General features: G+C 46.5%; 1 protein-coding gene across 2 annotated transcripts in view; it reads right to left on the bottom strand.

Moving 5' to 3' along the window:
• The window catches only part of LOC135917787 (neuronal acetylcholine receptor subunit alpha-10-like), a 314,970-nt gene that overhangs the window by 7,705 nt on the left and 284,154 nt on the right, over positions 1 to 23,111 (bottom strand). For both annotated transcript variants that reach the window (XM_065451392.1, XM_070537539.1), the window contains 3 exons: positions 19,383 to 19,531; positions 4,041 to 4,085; positions 2,485 to 2,594 (listed from right to left, as the gene is read on the bottom strand). In XM_065451392.1, coding sequence (XP_065307464.1) covers positions 2,485 to 2,594; positions 4,041 to 4,085; positions 19,383 to 19,531 — 304 coding nt within the window. The remainder of the gene's footprint in view (positions 1 to 2,484; positions 2,595 to 4,040; positions 4,086 to 19,382; positions 19,532 to 23,111) is intronic.

Raw genomic sequence — 23,111 nt, 5'->3', positions numbered from 1 at the left:
CTTCGTCATTTTTTTTATAGAAGCTTCGTTCTGCAGCGGCGAAGTTGTAAAACACCACACCTTAGGAATTTCGACAGGTGCGGTGCACGGGGATTAGCACTAATTCTGGCATTTTAACGCGATAGCGTTCAACAGCCCGTGTCGCAAAAAGTCCGGCGTCGGCGTTCCACGCACGGCGTCGGAGGTCGTTTCGGCAAAACAGATTTTCGTACCACACATATCCAGGCCCTCCATGTGACGCAAAAAATTCACTGAAATAATTCTATTTCGCAAGTTAAAATACGTGGAAAATCGTAAAATACGACTTACACACAACCTACACACATGATAGCTCTCGGACTGTAATTTGAATATACGAGAAAACATAATTCTGTTACGCGAAAACTCAAAGAAACCCTTTTTTTCCAGCGTCTCTACAGTTCACAGATCGGCCGCGGCGTCCGCTACTGGCGCGCGCCGGCGCGTCAGTATCTCGGGGGCCACGGAGCGGCGCGCCCGGTTCCTTGCAATACCTCCAGATGGCGCTCGCCTCCACCGCATCGCGGCCCACGCAAGAGGCCGCGTTTCTACCACAACTCCCGCCTTCGTGCATAGCGTTCGCGGCCAGCGTTTCCCGGTAAACATTACGGTTACGTACGCTGCATTTTCCGGAAAGCGTGAGAAGCATTCAGGGATCTTTGACTGCTACTGCGTTCCACTCTTAAAGGCGAAGCTTAAGCGTCCTCAAAATTTTAAATGCCCCAACGACAATATGATTATGAGGCACGCCGTAGTGTAGGGCTCCAAGATAATGTTGACCCCCTGGGTTTCTTTACCGGCACAGAGTGCGCGTTACACGAAGGATTTTGTATTCCACCTTCATCAGAATGCAGCCCGGTGCGGCCGCACTCGAACCCGCGACCTCATACTCATCGGTGTAAGGCCATATCCCCTGAGCTACCACGGTGGGTCTGTACAGCGATACGAGCACTATCGCTTTGTGGATCACTTTTTATGCGACAAAAACCACAAAAGCCTACACTAGCTATACGAAATTCATACTTTCGCCCGTCATTCACACCAAACAAGCTATTTTTGGACGAAACTTAAAAAAAGAAAATACGGGTTCGCTAATTTGTGAGAGCGGAACTAATCCTTCGGGTCATGAGGTCAATAACGGGATCAGGCGGATCAAGCTAGATGGAGGCGAAATGCGGCGGAGTCAGTGCATAGTAATTGTGCGGATCGTTAAAGAGCTCTGCTCGTCGCATGGATTAATGACAGAGTGCTACACACCTATGCGTTTCTGACGTGGCTGCGTTGAAACTTGAATTTCAAGAGATAATGTTTTCCGATACTTAATTACATTAACACATAATTACCGGCGCGGATGCAGTAAATTACCCAAAGAAGCCCAGTATGTTTGTGACTATGTGCATGTCTATCCCCGCACGGCTGAAGGAGACCACCGGGCGCAGAGATTGCCGGCATGACCCTGGAAGGCTAGATCAGCGCGCAGTTTGAATCCTCCTCCTCCTCCTCCTCCTCCTCCTCCTCCTCCTCCTCCTCCTCCTCCTCCTACAGTAGCTTTCAGCCTCCTGCCAGAGTAATCCTAGTCGTCAATTTGAATTATTGGCAATCAACCGTGGAATCTTCGATTTGCAAAAGAGACGGATAAATGAAGCTAACTAGTATTAGAGGATGATTTCACTTAGCGTAACAGCACAAGCATATCCAATAAACAGTGGTCAATAAATTATCACATCATTACAACAAGCGTGCATTAATGTTAATTTACGTCAGCCTGTTCGACTAGTACTGCTAAGGAAGCACTATCTTCGATGAGACGAATACTTACGCAGAAGACAAGCGTAAAAGACGCGCTGCATGTAGCATTGAAATTGCCTCTTACGCGACCACGCATAAACTCGCTTGAAGTGGACAACGTTAAGTTTACTGGCTGAGTAACTCGCTCACTCACTCACTTTGATCACTCACTCACTCACTCACTCACTCACTCACTCACTCACTCACTCACTCACTCACTCACTCACTCACTCACTCACTCACTCACTCACTCACTCACTCACTCACTCACTCACTCACTCACTCACTCGCTCGCTCGCTCGCTCGCTCGCTCGCTCGCTCGCTCACTCACTCACTCACTCACTCACTCACTCACTCACTCACTCACTCACTCACTCACTCACTCACTCACTCACTCACTCACTCACTCACTCACTCACTCACTCACTCACTCACTCACTCACTCACTCACTCACTCACTCACTCACTCACTCACTCACTCACTCACTCACTCACCAGATCGCCGACGCCCTCATTGCTATACATGCGAATCGAACAGGAGCCCTCTAGAACTGAAAACACCCTGTCATGCAGCAACATACAAGAAAGCGCGTAAGGGGCATAACAGACATTTCCGAGCATTCTCTCGCTACAAGCTTTAAAGGGCCCTGACTGCCCGAATACGTTCTGTAGTCTCACTTGTTGTAGAGGACCAGGTCCGGCTTCCAGACTTGCCCAGATGGAATGCGCAGCACGCCAATGCCCCCGAAGTCTGATGCATTCCACTTGAGGTGAGCATCCGTCCAGCGCTGTGAGCACAGAAGATGAATGCTTGCGACATGCTGACAAAGACATGACATATGACAGCAGTGACCAAGGCACTAATCAAAGCTCTCATCTCAAAAACAAATTCCGTAAGCTGGCTTCGTTGCATAGATAGCCATAGTACGGTGAAGACAGCTTCGAGTTCCATGAGCAGTGAGGAATTCAAAATGACTTTATATATACCGCACAACATGAATAATCTTTCTGAATTACCTTCGGTTGACTAATTGACTAAATGTCTGACGGGTTCTGACGTCAAAAAAGCAGGACAGAGTTTATGAGAGACGCGAGGCTAACATTGTGAGGCTATCATTGATGCGAGAAACCGACAGAAAGTACGAGCAACGACAGTGTCAATTGATCTATGTCATGGAAATATGTAGGTGTGAGGACACAATGGTTGGAAATGACGAAATAACACTTTTTGTGTCCTGTGTGTATTACTGCACAGTACTTTGCTGCATTGTTACTACGTTGGACACCGTGCTATATTACACTATGCTGTAATATACCATGCTGTAGTACACCATACCAACTAAGAAAACAAAGAAAGAAAGGAAAACGTGGCGTGCCACTCTTGTTGCTGGAGGCCTTCCCATGCATTCTTAATTCCGTTTTCAAAGCGTTTTCTTGAGAGAGTCAAACATGAAACACGCATTTAGTCTGACACAAGGAACCATCACTTCGTCTATTCCTGAGCGCACAGCGCCCTGCGTATTAAGCGTTATACTTCACTAAGCCGCATTATTCAACACTGAGCTGTTACACTTCGTTATGTTGCTTTCTGATAGTTCTATGCTACATATCACTACTCTGCATGACGTCAAAATCCTATTTATTAAAAACAAACTACGTGCGCTTCCTCTATGCTGTCATGTTTCAACCGTAAATTGCATATTATACTAGGACAGCGAGCACCATTATCGTACTGTTTAAGACTTAAGCTCTGTATGCGACGTTTCGTCTTTTCCCCAGGGACGTGGCGACCACTTCTATATACTATGAGCGCTTTCGCGTTCCTGGTTTAAAAAGGGGCCATAAGTTACGCCTGACGAGAGGACGCTTAACCTTCACTAGGAATGAAGCGTTCTGTAAACAAAGTTTATTTTTTTACGTTTCTACCCGCACAAATAAGCAAACGCGCTCAGAAGTCTGTATATTGAAGTTAAACAACGGCGAATAGAGGCGGTACTAAATCAAAACAACGGCAACAACACATATTTCGCCGTAGAAAGCAAGCTGCCCGGGTGCTGAGCCTGGAAATGCGGCGCCTGCACGCCAAATTCCCATCGGCACAAAATTACGTTTTTATGGCGCCCTTCGCAGCGTGCTCATCTTTCAGCGATATCAGTAGTAAAAGGAGGGAGCACAACATTAGGCGAGGAGGAAGAAAAAAAAAAATAAGAGCGATATCGTGGGTATCAACCAACCTGCGTCAGCCTGCAGTTCGTCGAGATTGTCTGGCTTTTCTCGTCCTGCAAGAGAAGAGAGAAAATACACCAGGAAATCATATACGGAAGAACAGGAGTTAGTACAGAGGCAGGCAAGACTCTACAGTTAACAATCAGGCACTTCATCACAGAAATTACGCCGCGATAAACTGGCTCTCTTTCTCTTCTTTTTTCTTTGTTCGAATCCTGTTCGTGCACGACGGAGGTCTCGTTCGCCAAACCGGGAAGCGTGGTTTCCCATGGAATAAAGCTAAATAAAAAAAGAAAATGTAAAGAAGACCGCGTAAGGAGGTAATCAGATAAGAAGAGCGCACCAAGCAGCATAATCCAAGAGGCGATGTTTACATATGTGCGTGTTTCTCGCGGCACGCAGAATCACGCGCCCAGTTTAATTATAAGCCGGTACGTGGCGCATGCTCGCACGGGAAGAGTGCAACAGACAAACGAACCCTGTAATGAGTCGCGCGTGTAATTAGCGGCATATCGATGGCGGCAGTCGGATTATAAGAGGTTCTCGAGGCGCACGAGGGGAGTGGGGAAAGAAGCGCGAAGTAGTCGGGAGGATGCAAGTGGTGCCGTTTCGCGTGATCAAGTGGAATACGGCCGTTTTGCAGGTAAAGAAAGAAGCGAAAGACACAGACAGACAGCGGCAGCGGGGGAAAGAGAAAGCGAGAGACGACGTTGCTTTGCTTCGAGAAGCACGCGCGCGGTCCGCGCGCATTTTTGTGCGAAGCGCGGCAAAGAGCAGCATCCTCATGGTCGTCGAGAGAGCGGGAAGGATGCAACAGTGACGTGCCATACATACGCGCCTCTCACGTGCCCGTTCTCGTGGACCGCGGTGTGGTGGCGGCGGCTTTTCGGGTTTCTCCCTGCTCGTTATGGTTGTCGTTTATGTTGTTGCGCAACGCCAATGCCGACTGCTCTTTGTCCGCGCACGAACTACTGCAGCGCTAGCACGTGCATCTCTGTGTTGAGATATGCTCCTTCTCAATGTGTTCCCTATCATTCTTCTTCCTTTTGATTTTGATGATTTCTGTCTATTCTCTTCGGAACAGCGTCGCGCAGACTGAAACTCAGATCGTTCATTAGGCACGCGCTTTCTCTTACCCCCCTCTCCCCTCTCTCCTATTCGCTACTGTGCACGCCCCCTCACCATCGCATCCACTGCGCTCTTCCATAGGTGTACCGAGGAACTAGAAGAAAGATGGCGCCCCGGCACGTGTTTCGACAAGAAAAACGACTTCCAGCTTCGCCGAGCGAGCGGGATCGCATTTGCGCGTGCGGGGCTCAGGCGGTGGCGGATCGAGGCGCCTCTGCGCGAGGTATGTGCTGTATACAGCAGACGTACAACTGCATGCGTGCGGCGCGCCATCTTGCGGTGTGCGAAATGCGGTAAACGATGAATTATTGAGGAACAGTTTCGTCTGCTCCTGTACATTGCAACTTTTTTTGTCCCACGCCGCCCATCTTTGTTTGTTGGTCGTCTGCGGGAAGCGAGGAGCTCGCACCGTGGCTCTGAAACCGGGGATGAGCAGGGGACCGTCTCCCTCTCTCACATACGGCGCTATCCTCTTCGCCCCACTTTTCTCTGAAAGGACTCGCCCACAGCCAAATTTAAGCTTCTTTCTTCTTTAACTCGTTGGGGAAGCGACGGTTTACGCAGGAAGGTACCTGCAGAAGATACGAAAAGCGAATACGCGTTTGTAAAAGCCGCGTGCAGCATCCGCCCCGCCATCTTGATTCCAGTTTTTGCTCCTCGCTCTCGCTTTTTACGGATTAAAACGATAAGACACCAGCCACGCTCGTTCAGGAACTCCGGGTGATCAATTTTCCGGAGAGAGGTTGAGCGTTGTGAAGCGGGGTTTTTGGTTAATCGTGTCCTTGAAGCTGTCGACCTCGGCGCGTCGTTGTTCTTTCTTTCTGGGTTATTATTTTAATTTGTCTATCTATAAGCTAAGGTTAAATTAGAAGGCGCCTCGTCTGCATAGTCTGAGGTAGTACTGACATGCATGGCGACGTTTTTTTTTGTTTTACATTATGCGAAAGTAATCCAGCACAAGTGTAATGCTCGATTGAAGGACTTTAAATTTTTATCTTGTACCGACGAATTAACACTTATTTGTAGTCTCTATATAAGCCGCGTGTCGTCTTATTTTCGTTCAGTGCCCAAAATGAGTGACTTGTAGCTTTCTAAGCCGTGTTCCCATTTTTTGTACAATGCTTCAAATTTCATTGCTTACTGATGTAAAAGAAAGATGAAAAATCAGTTAGGCCGAATGGCAAGAGCATTACCGTGTGCGATACAAACCGCGATTTGATTTTGGTTATTGGTTACTTAGATGTTTATATTTCTTATTTAGACTTTATTTTGCAAGTACATTGGGGTGCTTGTATACGATAACTAGTCTTTTTCTTCATGTATAAAAAGTAGGGCATATAGAATGTACTTGTTGGAATGCACATTAGGCGACGCATTCTTGAAATGTTCCAATTAAGTGCTGTGCGACGACACCCTTAACGCGCAAAATTTCACTTGATTTACAACTACGCGCAAGTAATATTTCACGTTTTTCTCTCATCGCAGATGTTGTGTGTCATTATAGGCTTTACGACAACGGGAGTTCAACTGTTCGTGTTCTGCCCCGCGTTTTGCTGCATAGAGGATACGCGCCTGCCCGGCATTACGCTTATTTTTGGATTTGAAAATGTGCTTTTGTCTCCACGATAGCTAATGCAAATGCCACACACTTCCATGACGCGGTTCTTTTTGCAGGTGACATGATATATAACGAAAAGAAGCGTTTCGCTTCCACAAGACCCTGCCTAGACGTTGTAGCGAAAGGGGCACGTCATATTATCCTTAACGTATTTCCAACCGCCAAAGGTTTTGCAGCACGGTATCTACAAAAATGAAATAAAATAAAATAAAATAGAAATAGAAATAAATAAATAAATAAATAAATAAATAAATAAATACACAAAAAAGAAAGAAAATGTCGCTGAGCCCTGAAGTGAGAAGTGTAGTGCGTACTTTTCCTCGCGGCTCCAAATTCAATCTTCAGTAGTCAAGAAGCGACAATATTAACGGTCTGTTCCCCCACAGGGATATTCCTGAAAACACGCATTCGTGCATTTTATTTTCTTCGAACCCGTGCAGAGATGTTACGCTGAGTGTTCTTCAATGCACCGAAGTGTCACATCGTGGCCTACAATGGGTATAACGTAGCAACAACAGATGCAAGGTTAACGAAAACAATATTTACCTTTATTAAACAAAGTGTTAAGGCTGTGTGCACGGTTGCAGCCTAGACACACTTCTTTATCGTATTAAAGTGAAAAAGTTAAAGTGCACCCTGATTACGATTAAGTTGAAAAAGTAGGTAAATAGAATGGCTACGGCAAAATTGAGGATGACACAACTCTTGCGAAGAGGAAAGAAAATTACTAACAACGAGACCATTTTCGCGATAGGTTAGTCACTTGGACAGACGTGATTGTCTTTATTACGAAAATACTTGGTCCGTGGTCACGCTACGATAAACAAAGATGTGCGTTGACAACCTTGCGGAGTTCCTTTTGCGCAATCTAACCATTTGGTTTGATTAAGATATTACTATGAACTCTATGTGCACCGTGTGTCACAGCTAACGTTAGTCAAGTTGTTAGAAGATCTAGAAGAACGGCGCGGTGCAAGATTAAATTTAGAGGACCTACGGTGTTCGTTCGTCAGAGGCCTGACTACCGAAAACCGTATAAGTCGTACAATCGTATCTCGCACCGTGCTTATTTCATCATTCTGTTTCTTCATTTAACAGCTTGGCTAACGTTAGCTGGGACAGCCTAATATCGTTTGTTTGACGTCAGAACTACTTGAACAATTACATTTCTTTGTTACTCGTATCGTGGTGTTTTTCTTGCTCAATGGACACGAATTTTTACTTAACGCTTGCATATGGGCTGGCTTCTCCTGGCTTTTTCTTTACTGTCTTGTTTACGCTTACTTTTTTTGTATACTTGGTATGTTGGCGTGCTTGTGGTGCATGTGTGCGTATTTGTGGGGAAATTGGCAGTTACAATTTCTCAACTCTGTCTTGGGATAGCCGGCTGAGCTTTTATGTAGCCTACCTGCCTTTATATATATATATATATTGACGCAAGATGATTTCAAATTACGCGCCAGACGCCTCCTGCGTCCGTCCAGCTGCTTACTGCTACCTGCGAAAGATAGCGGTAGTGAAGCGGGAAACACGGGCCCGCAAGGCACGCGCAATCGGAGCAACGTGCCATCAACGCGGGACACGAGGGAAGAAGAAGAGGTGCGGGTCTCTTGCGAAAAGACTGTGGACGTTCTAGCGAGGCTCTCGTTTAGCTCTTTGTCGGGCACAAGTTCGCCCAAGGTAGATTGATTAAAGCACCTTCACTCATCTGTGCGTTACAATATATATATATATATATATATATATATATATATATATATATATATATATATATATATATATATATATATATATATATATATATATATATATATATATATATATATATATATAAAGATGTGGGAAGGGGGTTACATCTCCGCGAAACGAACGCACGCGGGTGCCTTCAAAGATAGGTCGCCGGTTTGGACACTCGCGTAGTATGCAGGCCGTAAGCTGGTGGAGCCTTTTTCACGCGAACCGGGTGTAAGGCGAGAGAGAGAGAACGGTGGCGGCTATAGGCACAGCGGATGGGATTTCGATCTCGCTGCCAAATATTGAACAGCCGCCGCCGGGCCGGCACCTCGCGCGAGAGGCGCGACGCGGCGGCGTGGACGAGACGACGCACGACGTCGTCGAGACGCGCTCTGAAACGCGAGGGGAACATTCGAGGCTGCATCGACCCACGTTTTTGGAGGACTGGCCGCCGAAAGTTTTCTTGCCTTCGCACCCACTCCGTCATAGTTCGGCGTTTCAGCAGCGACTCGTTGCCGCACGTAGAGAGAGTATCGTGGAATGGGACGAATAGCGATACAAATCGAAACGAAACTAAAACAACCACAACAAAACTGAGTAAAACTCGAGCCTGGGGGGCCACAGTAAAACAATGAAAGGGGAGGAGGCAGCCACAAGAAGACGGGTATTGATTCGGTTATGGAATTTACACTGTTTCATTCATAAACTTATTACTAAGCCATTACCCGGCATGTATAAGCATGTGAAGGGGGAAAGGTGACGATAGAAAGAAGGAAGAACAACTGAATTAGCGATGAAAAAAAATAATAGAAGATAGAAAGAGTAATGCTGCGTATGCAGATCGATCGTGACTACGAAGTGTGCCGATTCTTTTGTTTCTCGTATGTTCGGCGGGTTTATTTCGAATACTTGAGCACAGTTCGGTAAAGAAACCTGGGGTGGCTGAAGAAATACACAAAAGAAGCAACTGCTTCTGTAGCTCGAACGCGGGCCGAGAGTGCGATGCCTCTCAGACGGAAAACCCAAATTTTCTTTCAGGTAACTAAAACACAACGAAGGAGCTTAAATAGAAGTGCAGAAAACGTCGAAGCATGCCAAGAAAGTGCTAGCACCCTTTGAAATTGTATCACCGCTCGATACGGCGGAGGGTGAGCCGCAGGTGTTCCCTTGTCTTGCGCGCCTTTGTTGCCATAGATGAGCGAGCGGCGGGACCGCCCTAGCGCGGAAGCAGATCGCCTTGCTCGTGAATTCTGCACGCCACCCGCTGCCGCCTCTGGACATCGATAAGTGCGCAGAGAAGACCGCTGTGCACCCGTGGCCAGTTCGTGTATTTGCTGCTGAATGTCTTGCTAGCTAAAAGCTTACGCTGGTGGCCTTGATGGGCACCACAAAGTCGCTCGCTCGCTCGCTCACTCACTCACTCACTCACTCACTCACTCACTCACTCACTCACTCACTCACTCACTCACTCACTCACTCACTCACTCACTCACTCACTCACTCACTCACTCACTCACTCACTCACTCACTCACTCACTCACTCACTCACTCACTCACTCACTCACTCACTCACTCACTCACTCACTCACTCACTCACTCACTCACTCACTCACTCACTCACTCACTCACTCACTCACTCACTCACTCACTCACTCACTCACTCACTCACTCACTCACTCACTCACTCACTCACTCACTCACTCACTCACTCACTCACTCACTCACTCACTCACTCACTCACTCACTCAGTCTTTACTTGCTGGCTCACTCGTGAGCTCTCATTAATTAATGTAAACTTAACGAACAGGAAACGTTGGGGTTGGTATGTTTTCTTCTGCTCAGCGTCGTCGCTTCTCAGGTCGAATAACCTATTCCATTGGAAGTTGAGAGAATTGTATAGTCAAGTCAACGCCAAATAATTTGCTTTTATTGACTGGAAATTATATATACGCTCCAGGTGAATTTTCGCCGCCACCGAAACGTTTCGTACTAAGTCTAAGTGCGATACCAATGAGAGAGCAAGCCTGCGAGGACGAGCCGAGAAGGATGGTGACTTGATGCGCGCCGTCTGCCCGCGCGCTCAGCGTCAGATGTCGCGTGATCGAGCGCGCAGTAGGGGAGAAGAGCGCGCGTCTTATCTAGCCTGGCCGTGGCTGCGCATGGCTGTTGATGCGGCGGAGCTCACACGCAACCCGCGCGGCGTATGCTGTTCACATACGGCGGGTACCAGGGATGAGGGCGAGCTGAAATGGCTTGTGGCTTTATGCGCACTGTTCTTCCGCGCGTCCAGCGTTGGAGGTCGCGTAATGGAAGTTTTGGTAACCGAGTAGCTGCTTGGGCTGGTTGGGGAAACGCTCTTCTGTCAAGCAGAAACCTTGCTCAGCGCACAATTCATAAGGAAGGAAAGAAGTTCACAGGAAAGAGCGCTTATTATTGACATTTCGTTACGTCCTACTGTCGCTCTGTCCTGTCACCATCTTTTTTTTTCGTATGAATTGTGCTCTAATTAAGGCTTTTTCTTGGACGAAAGGAAGTTTCGGAGACGCCGTGAAGCAAGCGACAGTACGGAGCATTCGGTCCCCGCTGCCGGCTATCCTTATCCCGCCATCGTTGTGACAGCAAGTGATCGCAGTCATCGAGTGTGATCTGTACATATTTGCATGTGCGCGCGTGACACAATCTTTGTTTACTTAGTCAGCGAATGTTTTCTACTATTTATACGGCCTATAACACTACGAACCTTATTATTGCGAAAGCACTGTATGCCACATTACGCGAAAGTCCGCCGTAGTCGACGAGACCGAAACATGGTACCAAAAATGGTCGGCGACGGCGCAAAGAGTAAGAAGAAGTCACAAAATGCCCGGGTGGCCGTCAAATTTGTCAGGGAGGTTCCTATAGACAAAGTAAAATAGTGGATTTGATAAGAAAATCTGGAGCATCTCGGTCTGGGTAGGCACCGAATCCGGGCCTGCGGAGGGAATATTTTAGTCAGCCATCTGGCTGACTAAACGTGCGGCCTAGTACGTGCATCATTGGGCACGCGACGGCCCAGTCAATGGGGAGGAGGTGGCGCCATGTCATGAGTTTATAAAATGAGCGCGTTCATGTCACCTTCCGAGGTCTACAAACGGTATCATGCTTTCTCATTCCCACACGTAAGAAGTCTTAAGCCTTTGCCGAATTTTTTCGTGTAATTGTCGAATGCCTTTCCACGCTATCAATACTTCACCTTTCGGGCGAAACTGATATTTTTTCGGCAGTTTCTTAATTTACCCTGCTAGCAATGAACCTTATTCATATCGCTGACATCCCACCTGACAAGCTTCTGAAAGTCAGCGCTTGAAAGTCTCGCAGTACATTGAAGCGCGCCCAGAAAGAAAAAAAAAAGAGAAGGAAGTGACGAGGCAGAACGGAAGAAGATAAATAAAGCGAGAAACACAAAAGGTAAATTCAGAGGGACTCGACGGCAGGGGTCGTACTTTGCCGAAACAAAGTTAAAATATTATAAGCACAAATTCGAGCGTGTTTTGTGACGGCGCGAGAAGGGCGCTTTAAATAAAACAAAAAGAATGATAAGCAATGTGATAGAGAGATAGAGAGCTGCTTGGCGCTCCTCTGAAGTGAAGCCGAATTGATTTCTCGATGTCAACAAGGAGTCTTCGCCTAGGTTGTTTCGTCTCGCCTTGGCTCTAGTTACCATCGCGGGAATTGTTGACCTTTCATTACGAATCTGTGCGAAACTCCATTCCCTTTTGGCCCTTTCAAGCTCCGTGAAATTTGTAAATAAACAACCATTACCCTAGGTACGTCGACATGAACGTTACAGGTGGACAACTTTGAAAAGATAGTTAAAGGAAGTGCCTTCCGAAGGCTGGTGATTTTAGAACACGTTTAACGTGAATACACGGGAGGATAGTGTATCTATGTGCTCGTTACAAACTCAAGTCCTTCTACATAAAACATTGCCGGTGACTCACTCATTCTTTTCAACCACGCGGCACTGACGAAACTAAAGCAAAACAAAACAACAACAAAAAATGGGAAGTAGTTTTGTGAGAAACCTTTTTTCCTGTTTTAATTAAAGAAGGCAAGACAACAAGAATACACACACACACACACACACACACACACACACACACACACACACACACACACACACACACACACACACACACACACACACACACACACACATATATATATATATATATATATATATATATATATATATATATATATATATATATATATATATATATATATATATATATATATATATATATATATATATATCAGTATAATATATAACGGACGGGCAGAGCCGACAAAGACAACCAACTCAGAGTGACGTTTACTATAGCGACTACCCGAGTCTATAAAGTAAAGGTTGTTGTTGTTGTTGTTGTTGTTGTTGTTGTTGTTGTTGTTGTTGTTGTCTCAACACATGTCTGTCTGCTAAGCCCGGCCGAACCTGCGCACAAGATCCGCGGCACGGAGCTTGTCGTTTCCATTCTCAAGGAAGAACGCCGGAAATTCCACACAATCCCGGCCGTGAAATGATGTCATGCGTGTAGTTCAAACGGGAAAGAGTATTTGAATGATCCTCATCTTAACAAGGACGCCTTGTTGCTTGATCTTGCAAGAGCAATATGTGTACATCTTCTCCTCGGAAGACTTCAATTACTCTTGCGAGTTGCCAGATCTTACTGGGTATGTTTTCAGCGCGTACAAGCCTGATGTTGCATTTTTAAACTTTTGTTGTTGCTCCATTAGTCAGAGAAATGTGCCTGACCGGAGTTGCGTTAGGTACTCCTCTGCCCATTTCCTCCAAAAGTTTTCGGTGGGACGCTTTCTGCACTGTAGTCTCCGGACGGCCTCCTTGCGCCCCGATCTTCCTGTGACATCGGCGCTGCCTTGCGGCATCGTCGTGAGCTTTCGACCAGCTAGTAGATTGGCTGTAGTCAGCAAGCATAGTTCGCCGGCGTCCGACTCAGTGAAGGTAAGAGGCCTGGAATTCGCGACGACTTCCACTTTTACCAGCAAAGTCATGACTTCTTGAGAGCTGAGGCAGTCTACTTATAGAATTTAGCGAAGACGTATCTTTACTGTTCTTACAAGTAACTCTCACCATTCGCTTCACCACGTGGCGCTGGCACGATGAACTTTCCTTTTATGCCTTTACTGCTCATGTGGCTGGCGATGTCTTCATCAAACGGCATTGTATGAAGATTTTGCATATTCCTTGATGTTTTCTTGAACGCCCTCACGTTGGTGGAACAGATGACTTGAGGAAGGCCTCGTCTTGGCGACTAAACGGCGTAAAGACATCAAGAACGCTCCGGATGTCATGCTGAACCCGAGTTCTGACTAGAGAGCTCTGTAAGCTGTGCATGTGAATAGCCCGATGTAACTCTTCGTTTCTCCTGACAGTGTTTTCACGAATAACGGTCCCAGGAAGTCAACTCCCACAATTTCAAATGCACGTGCTCGTGCCACCCAATCAATGACTTGCGGGAGGAGATATGAAAGCGCTCCCTGGCACGACGGTGTGACGCCTGCACAAGTAACATTCCCTAGTCCCTTTTCTGACTAAACTTCGCGCCTTGCAGACTCAGAAGCGCTCTTTCAAATGGGTTAACCTGTCTCGCATACCTCCGTGTTGAACTTCGCAGTGCACTTTGAAGGCTGGTAGCCGCGAAAAGTAGTGATTGTTTGTGAGCATGATGGGATGCTTGGCGTCTTACGGCGATAAGCAGCTACTGCATGCAGCGGTTATCAGCAGTGACGAATACGAATACACATTCGTCAATCGGAGCAAAAGAACAGGGACCAATTCTGCAAAGTTTTTCGTTTGTTGGTCTGTGCTGTTGGTCACTGGCCGGCGGTTTTCGTTAATGATATGTCCGACATCACGATTGGCTGGGATCTGGACTTAGGAACATTTCTAACGTAAGAATTTTTTTTCCTTTTTGAATACAGGCCCGGTGACCGAATCTGCGACACTTTTCGTTCGTAAGTGCTGTTAGGCCTTAGCTGGTGGAGCTCCCTAATAATATGTACGACAAGACACTAACGCAGCTGGCAACTTCTGCGGCGAGCAGCTCCAGCGTAAGAACTTTTTTTGCGGATCCTTGTCCAGGTGAGGAGCTATACATATATCACGTGTTGTTCATGCCACTTTACATTTGCTGTGGTAACGATCAAGCAATAAACTACAGGCATCTTTTGACCGTCCTTCTCTTGCGAAGATTTCATGTTCACCCTTTCTCGTATATGGGTTGCCTGTAATACACATTGCAGCCAAATAACAGGTGCATGTGCAAAATGGACCTGGGCGCCGCTGGTGCACTGATCAGTCGAGTTTTTTTTTAATTAGTGAAAACACATATCTATCGCGTTTATTAAGTGCAAGGACAGCAAACGTTCAAAGAGCGCGCCGGGAGCTCTGCGCAATAGTTCATATTCGTCGCGTCGCACTTGCTTGTAACGGCAGCCGCGACGATGACTTTAGCAACTGTCCACGGAAACAGCAACGCACCAAAAAGAGGCGCTGCTGAAATTTAAATGGTTTTGGGGTATGTGACCATGAATAATGAGGTGATGTTACTTTGTAAGAGAATGTATAAGAACCAGCGAATCGGAACGCAGTGACTTGCAAAAACGGTAACCACTGGGCAAGAAATGCTCGTCGATTGCAAACCGCACCACCGTGATTTTCCTTATCGGAAGGATTGACGCCTTTGGTTCACGACCCTACGGATGAGTGTAAACAGCAAAAACTGCATAGAGAACCACTTATGTGACGCAGTAAGGCTATGCCAACAGTTTGACTGCGGAAACGGACATTCAGAGAGGGCTGCTGAGTCAGAAAGAAACATACATCGTTTCTCTTTTCTCTTTGAGCGTGCCACATAACTAGACTCTGGATCAGCTTACAATTTGTGCGGTGGCTGCACTGATGGCGGATGGAACGTTCTGCACATTATGAGCCATGCTGGATATTCCACCGCATAGTAGAAGGCCGGCTACTACACATGCCGTTGACAGGCGCGTATCGTAGAATTTCAGAATTGCGCAAGAAGTTTTGCGCTAGAGTTATGATTACGCTGCAATGATGCTGATTATGATGCTGATACTGTTGAATGTGATGATGGCTATGACGTTTCTTTTTAATTGGGTTGGCAACAAATAGTCGAATAAGTACCTGGCATGCGTGAGCTAATTAAGTTTTACTATACCCATTGCGACCTAGCATTCGGCTAATCTCTACTTTGAAAAATAACCTATGCACGCTTGTGAGAACCCCGTCCCTATCTCTTCCCTGCTTTTTCTCACACTAAGACTCCTATTGGCCTCTCCTTACCACGACTGCAGACCCGTTAAACCTCTCATAAGCGTTCAACCTCAATGAGTCTGGTATGCGGATGTATTGACACTTGTTCTTGTTTTTATCGGGTGACACATTTCATCGCATAACAAATGTTACCGCACAGCGCAGGACGCGCCTGCATGTATCGGAAGTTTCTGGAATGTTATCGATGGTCCCATCCGCTGTCTGTGACTGAACCTTGTGTAATCTGATTGCATGTGTGCGCGACGCGAATAATGTAGAACTTTGTGGAAGGCACGCGGGTCCCAGCAATTACTCTGGAACATTCGACGACTGATGTATAAGACCCGACGCGCATGACCCACTCATCAGATTTTCGACGACCACCGACCGTCTTCGCCGCTATCGTTGAGCTATAAGTGTAGCCTGTTTTTGTGGGTAAAGGTTCACCCAATAAAAGTTAGTTTTGTCTTTCACAGTACTGCTACTGTGTTCTTTAACGTCACCACCACGTGACAGTATTGTTTCGCGCGTTCCAGAGCGTGGCACAGACAACCGTGTAATATTTTTTAGTTTGAAGCAATGACGCAAGCACTTTAGAACGAGTCGTTGCAGCTGGGACGTGAAAAGCGCAAGACGCAGAAAATGCCGTGCGGCAAAAACATCGGTGTTTCTTGTAAGTCTAATAGTGCGCTGAAGGCCGGAAACCAATCTCGAGGATAGCGGCGATCTGTGGCCGACCCCTTGTTGTCGGAGCATCATGATATAAGTCTACACGAACCGAAGCATTGGATGTTGCTTGAATAAGCGCAACAGTGCAGCAGTGATTGTTCGACTGGCGTAAAGAATGACGGGTCTCGCAGAGACTCTCCTGCTGGCATCAGCGTCGCAATGCGGGCTTGTTGGTACGTCGTCTTGGAATACCGGCGTAGTCTGCATTCCAAGAGTCTGTGTGTTTATGTATCGAGTGTCTGAGTGTCTATGCCGGGGGTTCTACAGAGCAATGTCCTTGTGTTTATCTCTTCTTCTGTGCCGTCGTCTTACTTGCCCGTATTCGAAGATGCATTAGCATGGACCATGAAAACTGGAAAATTCGATGCGGACATAAGTGAACAGAACATTCGTTTAGTATAGCGAGCAACGAACAACGAGCAAGGCTATGTGCTATACAAGAGCTACCCAGACTGTCTCAGCCCATGTAGTCTTCGCTAAATTCAATCTATCGCAGTGCAAGTCTTCCGTGTGGACTCAGGGAAGACGCAAGCAGACTACTCATACATATTTTTTTTTCGTTACTTCCGCTTGTACGAACCACGCCAGACTCTCCGAGGTGCCCTGGGAAGACTGGACGATTGTTCGTATACCGAAGCTAGTTAAGGTACTGACGCTGCTCTTTCCCCTCATCAATCACATATGGGTTTTTGCAGTACCTGAAGCCAGCAGAGCTGAGTGCCCAGCTATAGACACGCCGTGACTTGTCAAGCACACAAGATCACGACGAATTTGTGTTTTTGAAAACAGTCTTTCTTAGCGAGTTTCCGTCACTTATATGTATCAGGTATGTCTCCATCTCTTTCGAGGGGAAATACCGAACAGTGTGCTGTCTAAAAATGTGGCGAAGCTGATTATGGCTACTGATGACGACTGTAATGATGGGGATAATTGTAATGATCATGGTTATGATGATGATTGTAATAATAATAATAATAATAATAATAATAATAATAATAATAATAATAATAATAATAATAATAATAATAATAATAATAATAATAATAATAATAATAATAATAATAATAATAATAATAATAATAATAATAATAATAATTGTGATGATGATGATGAGGACGGCGATGGTGATTATTATGACGAAGATAACTGATGACAAAATGTTGGAAGGCGGTGCAATCTCAAGTTGACATAGATCAAAGGTTTGCTACCCCATCGTGGCTCGCACAATAAATTGTACGGTTCATATACACCCCACCCTCACCGCCAACTCGCCCAGGAAGACATTGCCTTTCTTCGACTTTAACCAAAGGTTTAATCGCCTTCCATCAATTTCTTTTTGTTTCTTTCACTCTTCCGAGTGAAGGGTACCCAAATGGACAAAGTTGATTTAACCTCCTTCCCTTTCTTCTCTCCCTCTCTCAAACTACAATCCGTGGCATAGCCCAATTCCGAGCTTTCGCCGATTTCTTCGCACCACCTCACCAGCCTCTCACAGTATAGAGTGAAGGCAAGGACCCGTGCCAGGCAATTAGTAATGAGAGCCAACCACGTGTTCCGGAGAAGAGAGGAAAGCTCGCCCATTGTGTGCTACTAATAGTTGCGTGAAGTTTCCATTCAGCCGGCTTCGCGCGAGTGCTTATGAGACGCGGGCAAGAGAACCACACCATGTTGTCTGGTTCTCGTTTCTGGTCGGTCGATGCGAACCATAGCTCTCGTCGCACTGCACGAAGTCGGCGAGTTGAAGTATAAGAGCCGCAGTACAGCACCTGACCCGTCAGTTGTTGTCAGCGAGGCACTTGTAAAACCAGCAACAAAGTCAAAGTTCAGCGACACTAGCAGGCGTTCGCAGTCTATCACGCGTACCTGCTAAAAATCGCGCAGCTCGCCTCGAAGTTACATTCTGGATTCGCACGAACTAGTTCAGAGAGCGAGAGAGAAAAACTTTATTGATTCTATCAAGGGGTTTAGCGGTGAGCGTTCTTGAGCTTGCTGCCTGGCTCTTCAGCACGGGTGTGCCCCTATTCCAGGGCTCCACTGAGCCTGGCCACTTCGCACGCGTGCTGCACCATTGCCCTTTGTGCGGTGAGCTCGCTGCTGGTGAGCAGGCCCTCCCATTGCTCCGCACTCGGGTTTTTATGTTTATGGAATCTGTAGTGATGCTTACATTCCCATGTTATGTGGTAAAGAGTTGGTATTTCTCCGCACCATGGGTAGGAGTTTCTGTATTGTGTCGGGTACATTTTACTTAGTATGTGTAGATTATAGAAAGTTCCGGTTTGTAGCCTTCTCCAGTCAGCTGCTTCCTGTTGTGTAAGTAGTGTGTGTGGCGGAGGATATTTGATTCTCTGCCCTCTATAATAGTTTAATATTTCCGCACACGTCGGCTCCACCGTTGTAGGGTTCTCGAGAGGCTCTATCTGTCCAGCTCGGTATGTGCTCTCGCGAACTAGACTGTCTGCTCTCACGTTCCCTTCTATCCCGGTATGGGCCGGTATCCAAAAAAGTTTGTGTTTCACTTTATTTACGATAAGGAATTGTACGGTAGCGGAGGGGGAAGAGGTCGCCATAGCGCTTGCAGCAACCGAAGGCTACCGAAGTAACAGATCACTAACCATATTAACAGACTCCAAAGCTGCATGCAGGCATTACATGCAGGGGAGAGTCTGTAAAGAGGCCCTGCGAATCCTCCTCGGAGCAGGACGAACTAGCTCAACTTTCCTTCTTCAACCGCGCGCTTTTGTTTTGCGCGGGAACAGTTGCGAGACAGCGAGCGCAGTGCAGGCATTCGCGCGTGCGTCTACTGACCACGTCGAGAAGCTGCAGTAGAGACAGGTCCAGGTCCACGCGCAGCGACAGCGACGAGTTGAAGGAAGGCCGCACCGCCGGGTCGTAGTTGGACATCAGGTAGCGGGTCAGCCGGTACTCCTGCTCGTCCGCCCGGCCGACGCTGCAACCTGCGCCCCGAGGTGGAACGGGGGGAAAAACGAGGGACACGTGTGAGAGCACTTCGGGTGGCGCGCCAGCTGGGCGTCGATTCACGGCGGCTTGTCGACGAAACAATACACGTCACGTACCTTTCCCACCTCGCACGTGGAATGATCATCGCTGCGCTGTTTATGCGTTTTAGCGAGCTTCGCAACGAAGACTTTAAGACTGCCAACCTTAGTGCGTGCGCAGCACTTGTAACTTACGTTTACCGTCGTACTAAATTTCGTTTTCTCTTAGGTGCGGTCAACTGAAACCGGCATTGTAATATTATGTTGAGTAAGGAAAAAGGTTTTCTCAAATTGGCTCTAAGGCACATTTAGTCGTAACTTTCTTCACAATTTTGTCTTTTTTTAGATTTTTTTTTTCGTTCCTGATATATTCTTGTAATAACAAGCGTGCTCTGTGGGAGGACTCCAATCACATGAATCATTTTACTCTTTTTGGTTGGGCACGTCAAACTGGAGCACTTCGTAGGGAGTGACAGACTGAAGGCATTCGATTAATTCCTGCCGCAGCAGTGAATAACCAAAGCCGACTCACAACCTCGCGACGCCATGTGACGCCACACCGGTATGACGCAAAAAAAAACAACAACAGCGACAACGCTTCACGCAGTATGTATGTATAAATTAAAATTAAATTATAGGGTTTTACGTGCCAAAACCACTTTCTGATTATGAGGCACGCCGTAGTGGAGGACTCCGGAAATTTCGACCACCTGGGGTTCTTTAACGTGCACCTAAATCTAAGTACATGGGTGTTTTCGCATTTCGCCCCCATCGAAATGCGGCCGCCGTGGCCGGGATTCGATCCCGCGACCTCGTGCTCAGCAGCCCAACACCATATCCGCTGAGCAACCACGGCGGGTGTATGTATGTATGTATGTATGTATGTATGTATGTATGTATGTATGTATGTATGTATGTATGTATGTATGTATGTATGTATGTATGTATGTATGTATGTATGTATGTATGTATGTATGTATGTATGTATGTATGTATGTATGTATGTATGTATGTATGTATGTATGTATGTATGTATGTATGTATGTATGTATGTATGTATGTATGTATGTATGTATGTATGTATGTATGTATGTATGTATGTATGTATGTATGTATGTATGTATGTATGTATGTATGTATGTATGTATGTATGTATGTATGTATGTATGTATGTATGTATGTATGTATGTATGTATCTATCTATCTATCTATCTATCTAATACGTTGTCGGGCCCTGCTGAGACGTCAGTGAGGGACTCTACTTTATTTCCAACTTTATGCATTATTACTGATAGAATAATATCTTCTGCAGATGTACATAATGTATGAAGTCATTTTTTAATATGATATTTTTCATTCCCCCCCCCCCCTTCATACAAGGTTCTTCTGCACAAACGCGATACTTCAAATGAGCAAGAGATCGGGTCTGATCTCTTGAAGTATCGCGTAGGCGGTCATCCACATGCGAGCAAAAAATCTGTGCCTTTCTATAAACTGCAGCATTCTTCGCCTTCGTTCCGAAGTTCAGCCACTGCCGGGAGAAGCAACCCGATACCGCAAAGAAAAGACCATTAGTGAAATAAAAAATCATGCATTCACGAAGTAGGCAAGTGAGTAAGCGATGTTTATCTAGGTTGGCTTGAAGCACTACTAAAGGAAAAGTGTGGGAGAAGTTGCCGAGAATAGCTCAATTTTCTTCATTTGTTTACCTTTTGGTTTGTCCGAATTTTTCTCTTGGGCATGCCATCATCTCGAACATGCCACCGATAACAGGTAAAAAAGTAAAGCTGTATACGGGCCGTTGCCTCCCTGTTTTTGCGAGTGGGTCTCGAGTTACACAAGCCGAATGTGCTCTCGAGTTCACTTTTCATAGCTGCCTCATTCGCAGAAGGAGTACTGTTTCAGAACTTTACTTTTATGTGACAAAAAAAAAAAGAAGCACAAAATGGAAAGGAAGGAATCACATTGCAGAACCTTTTTTTAGCGAGCTTTCTTTTTTTGTCTGGTTTCACTTAGCACGTCGCCAACTTCAGCGACTTCTGCGGCTCCTAACTCATGTGCTGCCAGAGCAATTTTTCCCAGCGTTCCCAACGCTCCCAATTTGATGCGATACTCCAGCAATTCAATGCAAACGAGGAGGAGGAGGAGGAACAGGTGGCGTTCAGGAGAAGGAAACTGCTTTCACTCACTTCTTCAGAAGTGTCCACCATCGAGTGCCAAATTCTCCGAACTGAACGACGGCAAAACGACGGTGATGGCGACGATGACGACAGCAGCGGCATAGCAACGACAGCGTTACGACGACAACGTCTCTTCGCCGATAACGAAGCGGAGATTGAGTGTGTGTAGATGACGACAGGTGCAAAGGAAAAAAAAAAACCGGAAATAGAAAATAGCTAAAAGAGGCAGGCCTCTAGCGCGGAAAATATCAGCAAAATCAATACGAGGACAATGAATCAAGCATCTAAGAAGACCGCTCCTGGCGCCAGTCTATCTTAAATTAAACATCACTTTCTGGAGCCACGCTTTCTGTGCCCGAAGAGTCGGCAAAGTTTTCAAGCCAGCAATGCGGCGCCGCTATTCTTTCTTTCTTTCTTTCTTTCTTTCTTTCTTTCTTTCTTTCTTTCTTTCTTTCTTTCTTTCTTTCTTTCTTTCTTTCTTTCTTTCTTTCTTTCTTTCTTTCTTTCTTTCTTTTGTCTCCGGCAGCAGTTACCTTGGGTTCATGAAACGAGATTTTCGCCTCAAACATTTCCCCCGCCTTGCTGCCGGATGGTAACATTTCTCGCGCCGCTCTTAGCTTCTTTTTCCGCGGGCGAAGCCGGCCCTTCTCTTCTTTGACGAGGGGACGTCTCGTTGTTTACACAGACAAGCATCGGTGGCGCGGGGCGAAGCAGCACTTCTTGTTTCCAGTCTGCCGATCCACTCCTGCCACTGAGCGCCGCGCTCAGCGAGGAAGCGTTAACTCTGCAGAAATCAGCGACGCGCGAAGTTTCTCTGCGGCTCTCCCACTTTCCCCGTTCGCGCGCTCGGCGCTGCCGCAGCCGTGTCGACGAGCAAAACAGACGCCGTAAGCCTAAAGCAACTGGAGGTTACCCTCGAAAGAAGGCATGCAAACGCTGTTAAAAAAAAATGCCGAATCCGTCTTCTTGCTGCAATATTTTTTTCTTCCTCCGGCGAAGTTGTGAAGAGCAACAGAAAAGAAACAAGAGCAATAAAAAAAATAAAAAAATAAAAAACCAGGCAGGAATTCTGCCGCAACAGAGCACAGGGGGAGCGAAATCAGCAAAAATATTCGCTTTATGAACTTTGGCCCCCCCCTTCCTCACCGCCTTTCCCGTGTTTCCCGGAAGCCCCGGGTCGAAAGGTTTCAGCTTAACACAGAGGGAGGTGCACGGTACCAAATTTTGCTGAGCTATCCGGGACTGGGCTCCTACGTTCTCTAAATCAGCGTTCTTGCGTTTTCTCTCCCTTTTTGCTCTTCGCGATCAGCTAGCGCCTCTCACGGGCGAATCTGGAAAGTGCGCGAGGAAAAGTGGCC

The sequence above is a fragment of the Dermacentor albipictus genome, chromosome 4, assembly GCF_038994185.2.
Source record: "Dermacentor albipictus isolate Rhodes 1998 colony chromosome 4, USDA_Dalb.pri_finalv2, whole genome shotgun sequence".
Lineage (NCBI taxonomy): Eukaryota > Metazoa > Arthropoda > Arachnida > Ixodida > Ixodidae > Dermacentor > Dermacentor albipictus.
This window is presented reverse-complemented; position numbering and strand designations above follow the sequence as displayed.